The sequence below is a fragment of the Nanorana parkeri genome, unplaced genomic scaffold (genome assembly GCF_000935625.1).
Source record: "Nanorana parkeri isolate BGI_ZX_2015 unplaced genomic scaffold, ASM93562v1 scaffold389, whole genome shotgun sequence".
Taxonomy (NCBI): domain Eukaryota; kingdom Metazoa; phylum Chordata; class Amphibia; order Anura; family Dicroglossidae; genus Nanorana; species Nanorana parkeri.
The window spans coordinates 674,170-683,494 of NW_017306657.1; the positions used below are offsets into that span (position 1 = coordinate 674,170).

The window sequence follows — 9,325 nt, forward strand, 5'->3', positions numbered from 1 at the left end:
TGTAGTTGCCTTGGTGACCTGCTATGAAATCAGCCATTTGAGGGCTTGAAAGTTCAGTTGACAGATGACATAAGCCAAAAGAAACTGTGACAGTTATCACCAGAGACATGCCATGCCTTCAAACAGCGCAGTTGGTAGGTTTAGTTCTGCTTCATCACGAAGTGACCAACCTGGCGTCTGTGGAGGAAGTGATACAGAAGAAGCAGTACAATCCTGTGCACTACAAAACCCAACATTCAATGCACCCGAGCTGCAGTAGCTGTGATCTCATTGCCATCATCCCATTACTGCTCATTAATTTACAGGTAAACATTTTTTAGGCATTGCCTACGGGCAATTTTGGGTACCGTAGTTTGCTGTCATTTCACGGGTAGGGTTTGGAATGTATTTAGCCAACTCAACCTCATCTTTTATAGTTTACAAAAAAAATTGCTATTGTATTCTATGTGTGCACTAAAATTCATTTTAGTGTATTAGTTCCTAAAAATATTGATTTGATAAACATTTGTGCAGATATCGTCCACAGCCACCTCGCAGCACCAAGGCCTGGACTGCTTAGTCAAAGGGGTTTCAATGACCAGATGGCACTCCACCAGAAACAGCCGAACAGTGATATCACTTGGTGGCTTTACTCGAACAGCTATTTGGCAATGACGTCAGAAGAGCCAACCCTATGGGTTCCGTAACAGTAGTAATGACTCAGAAGCTACCAGTTAGAAAAAAAAACATTATTATCAAGTCTAAGAAAAAAAACACCAATAATATATGTTCCATCAGTCTCTGTGCAGGAAATCATTTTGCTGATATTAGAACACATTTCCAACTATAGGACGACCCTCATGACCAGCTCACTAAAATAGTCTTGTAGGAATTTTTTAGGCTGGAGAACCACCAGATAGTCATGAAGACCAAACAATCCATCCACACAAAGTGCCACAAAACTGACACCAGAATCCTATACAGAAGATTGGTCAGTTATCCACTTCTTCATCTTCTATCACTTCATCCTCTTCCATTATTTCCTCCTCATCTTCATTCTCATCCTCTCGGCTTTTGTCCTCCTCACCGTCTACTTTCTTATCTTTGTCCTTTTTCTTCAGGTCTGAGGATTCTTTCTTTTCCTTCTGTTCTTTTCTGTAAGCTGCAGGAAAGGTAAGTTGTTATTTTTAGTAAATGTTATATTTTTACCATTCATACATAAATGTTGACATTTTTGTTTCTCTTGCTGGTTTTCTTGTGTAACATTGCACAAAAAAGAAAAGCCTTTGCCTTATTTGTAAATAACTTGTCATGTTTTGTAGCAGAAATGTATCATTATAAAAAAGGACAAGTTACAGAATCAAATTTGCACTTTTTACCCAACTAGAATGTTCTCCCCTTCTCTCTCAAAGTGACATTAGTCAAAAAAATGTTTCCCTCCCCCCAATGTTAATGTTAGCACTTACCTTAAATTATGTATCTTAATCCGATCTTCCTCTTCTTTCCTGATGTTTTCATCTGTCCCTCCAGCGGTGCGGTGGCTCTCCGATCCAGCGCGGACTCCTCTGTCCTTGCTGGCACTTCCGAACCCGCGCTGTCTGCATGCGGGTGCACGCGTCCATAGACTTACCTTGCGTCTCTGCTCGTCTTCCGGCTGAAAATCCGAGCAGTTTCGGAGCAGCGCGGCCAAAACGGGGTAAGTTTAAACCGCTGTTAATGCAGTTTAAAAAAACAAAAAAAAAACTTTTTGCATATATCTACTGCTTGCTAGCAGTAGATATTAAAGCTGTTACTGATTCAAATTTCCGTGTTCGATTAATCGAAATGTTTTTTAATCGATTAATTATAACGCACATACAGATCCAACTACATTGGACACTTTTCTGGGCCTGTGTATTGCAGATAATTACTTAAAATGATTGAGGCCAGTATGAATTAAGTATTATGTCGTAACATTATCTGTGTGCTGGGAGACTCAGTAAAAACATGTTACTTTATTTAATGATTGCACTGGTGCATGTTCAGTCCCCGGATTCTTGGTGACAGATTCCTTTTAAAGCTGTGTAGAGTCGGGGCACTTAACTGAGCTCTGTGCCTGCACACCGGAGGTAATTATTCACAATCATCATGACCAAAAACAATTAAGTACTGTGTTGTTAATAAAGAAATGAATACACTTGGTGGAAGCATCTTACACGTTTACTTCTTGGGCAAACTCACCAGCCCAAGTGGCTCCGTCGGCTAACGAAGGGAAGGGGGGAGGAGTCCGGTGACGTCGCGGACGTTACCAAAACAATTGCGGATTATAGACAGTTTGTGTGCACCAAAATTCATCTTAGTGTCATTTTACTAAAAATATTGACTTGATAAATATATTGCAACACAAAAAAATTGCTCAGGACGCTAATGTGATAAAAGTGAAATCTGAACGTGACTTCAGCAGCTTTTATTGCTGCATCTACTGCTGTTTGCCTTAAAGTGACCCTGTAAGAGCAGGGATACTTGTATGAAAAAAAATATCTGCACATAGAATACTAAAATATATAAATTATGGCAGCCAGGTTCCTGAAAAGCCACCGCTTTGCTGCTCAACATCCAGGTGTGTGAATAACCAGATCCCCCTCACAGATTGCTGTGGTCCTCCTGCCAGCTCATATGTCCTGTAGCAATGCACAAGCCAATGGGAGAATCGATAGCAAGTGGCAATGGAAGCAATTATTTCACCCCATCGAATACTTGCAGAGCATAGTGAGCAGAGAAGCTCTTCAAGAAATGGGCTGTATATGCAGTCTTCTATTTGCAGGTATATTTTATACACAAGTGACCCTGTCCTGACACAGTCAAAGTGACCCTGTCCTGACACAGTCACTTTAAGCCAGAGCTACCCAAACAGTGGTTGCCAAAAAATTAATGCAGGTTTCAAAATCTCTAATGAAAACAGAACCCTTACCCTCTAGAGCCTCTTTCAGGGGACCCAGGAAACGCTGGAACTCCATCTCCTCCATGGCTGATATCACATCAGACACATTCAGGGTTTTCCTCTTCTGTTTCATTGCAAAATTGTTAGCGCTAAAGAAAACAATGGAATGTATCAAAGTCACATATTCCCATTACCAACTCAATCATTGGGAGGGCAGCCAATCATATCACTAGAGGTATTAGTAACTTTATTATGTCATCACAACACGGCTGCTTCTACTGGATCTAGATAACTGGAGCATGAGTAGAAGGTGGACCAGACCACCCCTGGAAGAAAACAGCAAATGCCAAAGTGCAGTTCACTACCTTGGCAGTGCAGACTGTATCAGGAATGTATAAGACAGGCTTCTTCCATTTTATTTGCCAATGCAGTTGTCTTTGAACTGGATTTGCTGGGAGAGGGATGGGGAGCAGAGGTCAGACAATTTATATACGTGACAGGGACACATTAAATCTCAACGGACGTTAAAGAAATGGATGATCAGTAGTTCATTTGCACCAAACGAATGACCTAAAATGGACTTTGAGTGTCACAGTAGACATCAGTTGTAATTATCCTTTTCTGACACAAAGCTTAGGACAAATTACAAGAAAAACTACAAATGTTTCTCTTACAAGTAGAGATGAGCTCAGATTCAGAACAAACCAACTCCAAACCTGAGCTCCTCCTAACCTGGAAGGGACATGGGGCTCCTCCTAACCTAGAAGGGTCAGGGCGTTCCCCACCGCCTGATGCAAAGTGGTGGGATGCTTGCACTGACATCACTGACTTTATATGGTCAACATAGGAAAATGTAATTGACCAAATATAGCCATGGGGGCCATAGGAGGTCAATGATGTCACAGCATTCCACCCCTTTGTATACGTGCAGATGCAGGGCTTCCCCCCGGCCACAACTGACTGGGTGGCAGCAGAAGGAGCTTCCTCTTAGGTTTAGAGAAACTCCCGAGCTCATCCCTACTTACACAAGCACACAAAAATCCCTCCAAAAACCGACAACAATTGATACTTACCAGGATGTTGCATAAAGAACAAAGACACTGGCTGCCCGTGAGATCGCACTGCGCGCTTCTTTGGACACATTTACACCCTCTGGTAACTGCAAACACATAAACCAGAATGACGGTCACCTCCATACACTTGACAGTTCTGGGTCTCCAGGGCCCTGGTGCCGCGAAGCTGCTAAACAGCTCACTTTGCTACTCATCAGAATTGTTGGCCTTTTCAGTGCACTGTAAATAATCCCTTATAAATACGTGCCAAGCACAGAGTTCATATCCAATGCTGTGATGTTTGTGTAACTTCTTATATGAAATACTTTCCCAACGCAGAGCACGGGCCTAGCAGCCAAATCATTAGGCCCAAGTACTACGACATGACGATGGGGGTGAGGTCATGATTCCCACCACTAGGCTCTGCCATGGGGTATTTTGGTGGCAGCTACAACAAAAGAGACAGGGAAGTGAGAAAGAGTAAAAGGGGGTGCGAGGACTCATTCACACGGGATTTTAAATTGGCGACAATCTGCGTATTCTTGCGGTTAAAAGGACGGGGGGGTCCAGACAGCTGCGGACACTCTGCCTGTGCAAAGCCATGACAGAAGTCACAGCAGTTACCCACATCTACGGACAGATGGCCAGCCCTGGACGCAGACAGACTGCATCCAGGGCCAATCTGTCACTAGTCACAAGTACACACTAATGTGAGGATATATGCAAACATTGCTTCAGCTCTAGTTACCTGTCACTGCTCCATACAGGCTGAGTGGCAGCTGTCCAGAACCACTGGCCTTCCATAAAAGCTTGTGTGAATGAGGCCTGAGGCGGCTTTCCACTGACGCTGTAACTTTGTTCTGAATGGGTACAGTGACAGGGTCTCTTTAAAGAAAAGATAAATTCACTTATGGAGAAATGATCTCTGTCATTGATGTGACCCTTTCATTGCCGATGTGCATTTTATAGGAAAATGATCATTGTGGTACCTTTATATTCATATCATGCTGTTAGTGTACTTGGATGGGATCAGAAGTCAAACAATAGAAAAAGTATATATCTACACCTAAAACTTTTTCTGGACAGAATTAGGATTGGTCAGACCCACTTTGATATTTATTTTATTATGGTCTGCATACTAAATAGGAAGGTTACGCTCTCGATTTGTCCTAATCACCATTTTCACCAGGAGAGAAAATGTTAGAGTTCTAACTGGAAAAATTACGAAGGGGAAATCTTCCATCGGGGACAACTTTTAAGCTAAGAACTGTTTAACCACCTGCTGTCCGGCCGTTGTAATTTAACGGCCGGACAGCGGCTTCTTAAATGCGGGTGGGCGTTTCTAAACGTTCCATCCCGCCCCGCTCGTGCCCGCCACCAGGTGGCACGCGCGAGCGGGAAATCAGCCTGGAATGACGCCCGAACGCTTGTAATATGCGTGCGGGCGTGCCCCCCCCTCCATTTTGCCTGGTGTGAGCTCGGGACCAGCACAGCAGCTCTGCGGTTGGAGATCAGTACACGATCGATCGATCTCCGTTTGATCTCCTCTTCTGAATGCAGGAAGTGACGTGTATTACATGACTTCTGCATTCCCCTGTCACTCTCCGGTACAGAAACCGGAGCGAAGCTGGTGAAGCAGGTGTGTGCTTCATCAGCTTCTCTGGGAGTCCCTAGGTGACATTAGGGGTCTTAAAGACCCCTAATGTCTCCATGAAGAGGACCTGTCACTGAAAATTGGCTATCACAAAGGGGGCTTGTTAGTCCCCTATGTAAGAGCAATAAAGTGAAAAAAAAAAAAAAAGGGTTTAAAAGAATTAGTTCCAAAAAAAATATTAAAAAATTAAGTCACATATAAAAGGTAATAAAAAATTTTTAAAACAATTAAAGTCCCCCGACCCCAACATACAAGCATTCAAACATGCGTCGAGTGCGCCTACGTACGGAAACGACAATTACATCCATTGCACCGCACATTACATATGCTGCAAACGTCGCAGTGAGAGCAATAATTCTAGGGCCATCAATCAGATAACACTAAACTGATGAGCTGTAAAAGCTTTTAAAACGTCGCCTACGGCCAATTTTGGGTATGGTAGTTTTTGCGAGTTCGCGGACGCACGCAATTTTAAAGCTTGACATGTTTGGTGTCTATTTACCCGACGTGACCATGTCTTTTATATTTTGCCAAAAATTTGGGTAATAATAAATGTTTTAGAACATAACGTAGGGAGAACATTTTTTATTTTCTGGAAATTTTTGGTACTTTTTTAATTATATAGTAAAAAATAAAACCCCCAGTGGTAATTAAATACCACCAAAAGAAAGCTCTATCTGTCCCTAAAAAAGGGTATAACATTAATTTCAGTACAGCGTTGCATGGCGGAATAAATGTCAGTCAAAGTACCGCAGCGCTGAATACTGAAAAATGGACTGGACAGGAAGGGGGTTTAACACCCCGGTCAGCAAGTGGTTAAGAGGGGAATTCATCACTCTTGCTTTTTTTTTTCCTCTCTCCAGGACAGAAAATCCCCTCAATGGAACAGACCGCAAAAAAAAAATAATCCCGGCAGGTCTTAAAGTAGAACTTTAGTTTTGGATAGCGTAAAGGGGTTTATAAAAAGACGACACCTGTGTTTTTTTGTCATCCATGTCCCTTTAGGGGGATTTCCCCTCACTTCCGGTCGAATAGCCACAACAGGATGCGAGCGGAAATGCCTCCAAAGAAAGGGGATTCTCTGGTAGTCAGCAGGGTCGCCAGGACTAGTGTCCCCAATGGCGATTTTCTATCTGCTTCTGTTATGGTGACACCCAAAAATGTAGGATTTTCTTTTACTCTGTGATAACAGTCACCAGAACAATTGAGGTGATGAATCTCCATAACATAGACAGCAATACAAAGCTGATCAGGTATTCTAATCCTTCTCCACTCTATCCAAAACTAAAAAAAAAAAAAATGCTTTGACTTCAGTTGCACTTTAACCCTTTCCTACTGTATTCCAAAAATACAAAAAGTTCTGCATATGGATTGAATGGATATCATTTAACAGTGTTACTTGGTGGGCAACCAATAGAAACAACCCCTACCGCTGACATGATGGAGTCACATGGAGTGTGATCTTTCTCTGAACAGTATAATATATACATTCTACATTAAAAAAAAGAGATTTCTTACCGCGTCTTTAATAATCCGGGTGACAACGGCGTTGGGTAAATTGAGATCCTCCGGTCTCTCAGCCATCCTGATCAGCTACAACTGTCACAGAACAGAAGAGGAAAACATTAGGGACGGCATTGTATTGACACATAAAGCATGTCGCCTGTACTGCAAATGTGTGGACCATCTCCCATCAGATAAGAAGCTGATAATGCTACCTGCCTGGCTGTTGGACTGATCCTCTGTCTTCAATACGTCACTGACTCAGAACAGGCCAGAAGCTCTTCTTTGCATAGTTGTTCTTGGTTAGTGACTTAAAGCCCATCTCCAGCCAAAATGTATGGCTTTACTTAGGATGGAGTAGGGAAGATTAGAGACTGTCAGGTTTTTCAAGCTCTATGTGTTCCTTTTGGGGTTATTTTCCCCTCATTTGCTATGATGGAAAAGCCCGCCAAATGGATGGCAGGCAAAAAAAAACAACATTTTACTGGAGTGGGGGATTGGTTGGAAGTGGACATTCTTGTCCTAGAGAAAACCACATTCTACTGTTTGTATAGGGGGTCTCAGTGACAGGAAGTGAGGAAATATCTCACCAATGTCAGCCATAGAGAAAAAAAACGGACAAATTGTAGCTCATTGCCACTGTATCCAAAAACACACACAAAAAGAATCAGTCAGGAATTAGGCTGCCAACCTTCACAGGGTGCAAGCGGGCACAGATCCAGGGCAGCCTAGTACCCCTTTTCTGACCAGGTTAACACATCCTCACAAATACAGCCAACTCTGAGGTCCAATGACGTTATCATCGGTTGGTGGCCCTCTGCATTTTCACCAACATAGTGTCAGGGGGTGACAGGACCCTGATATTCTCTCCAGGGTCACCTCAGACTCAGCAGTATCTCCCTTACCCCCTAAGATATATTTAATATTCTAGCACAGGGTAACGTGTCCCTTCAATAGGCCTCATCACAGTGCATTATGACTACAGTATATGCAATGTGTTCTTAAGAGAATACACTGAGCCTGATACCGAATGACAATCAAGCTCAGCCGCATTGTCCCTGGAAATGATGACAAATGTGTCTGCTACTGCTATGTCATATAGCGCATTGTTGAATATCCATACCCTCCAGTACTTCCCGATCACCGAGAACATCGGCTTTCCAGTTCCCGCCAGGAGTCCAGACTGCCACCGTGTACCACGTGCCCCCGTCTCCGCCCCCTGGAGGCCTTCTTGCGTTCCACCGGTCAGCCCCCATTTTCCAGCCCTGCGTTCCAGCACTCGGCCGTCCTTTACACGTGAGCGAACGCGGCCAATCAGCTTACGCAGATCCTGCAGGGTGTGGTAGACATGCGGAGGGGGCGGGTCGGCATCCTATGTTGTCTTGGCGACCAGTGCTGGGTGAGTGCATTGAAGGTTAGCCATAGGGTCCTGCTGGGTCAAGGGTGACAGGGACCCTTCAATTCAGGGGGAGACAGGTCAGGGACACAAGCGGAATGGCCAGCCTTGCTTCTTCCTGTTATTTATCTTAATTGATATGTCTGAAGCAGACTCTCCAACTTGACTGACAGAGGTCAGACAATTACTGACCTGTTAAGTACCTGAAAATGGTCCACAGAGTGGTTGAAGCAGTGCCAAATGACAAGCCCCCTAAAAGGCACATAAGCAACTACTTTGGTCTGTTATTTGATGATGTTATGCACACTCAGGAGCTGGAAGACAGCGTGTGCTGACCAGGGCCAGACCACAGCTACCTCATGTATCATTTCCCCCTCCTCTTTTAGATTGTAAGCCCTCAGGGGCAGGGCCCTCCTTACCATCTTGTCTTGAATTGTATTGTAACTGTAATGTCTTCCTTATATTGTAAAGCGCTGCACAAACTGTTGGCGCTATATAAATACTATATAATAATAATAATATTAATTTGAATTATTTCTTATTATTGTTTTACCTATTTTTTTAACATTTTTATTTAATTATTTGTTTAACAATTTAATTTTATTTTTTTCACTTAACTGTATTGCTATCACACAGGATGGTGATCCTGTCAGCAGATCTGTGAATCTTCAACTTCCTGAATATGTAGTACTGTGGTAAAATCATAGCAGTGTGGTCACCATATGGAAATGCATTTTTACATGCAGATCCAGCCAAAACCTTTTTTTGTTTTGGACATTACAATGATTAAAGTGGACTTTGCATTGGTTAGTGTCCCAGCC

The 9,325-nt window shown here is 43.1% G+C and overlaps 1 protein-coding gene across 2 annotated transcripts; it reads right to left on the reverse strand.

Annotated features, from left to right (window-relative positions):
* Positions 1 to 895: 895 nt before the first annotated feature.
* POLE3 (DNA polymerase epsilon 3, accessory subunit) lies at positions 896 to 8,363 on the reverse strand. 2 transcript variants are annotated; one of them, XM_018559356.1, is made up of 5 exons: positions 8,262 to 8,363; positions 7,124 to 7,204; positions 3,973 to 4,058; positions 2,930 to 3,048; positions 896 to 1,141 (listed from the first exon to the last, which is right to left on the reverse strand). In XM_018559356.1, exons 2-5 carry the CDS (start codon positions 7,187 to 7,189, stop codon positions 972 to 974), a joined length of 441 nt encoding a protein of 146 aa, XP_018414858.1. In that variant the 5' UTR covers positions 7,190 to 7,204; positions 8,262 to 8,363; the 3' UTR covers positions 896 to 971. The 2 variants fall into 2 exon arrangements, with proteins under 2 accessions (XP_018414858.1, XP_018414857.1); XM_018559355.1 differs by having other exon boundaries at positions 8,232 to 8,363.
* Between the last annotated feature and the right edge of the window lie 962 nt (positions 8,364 to 9,325).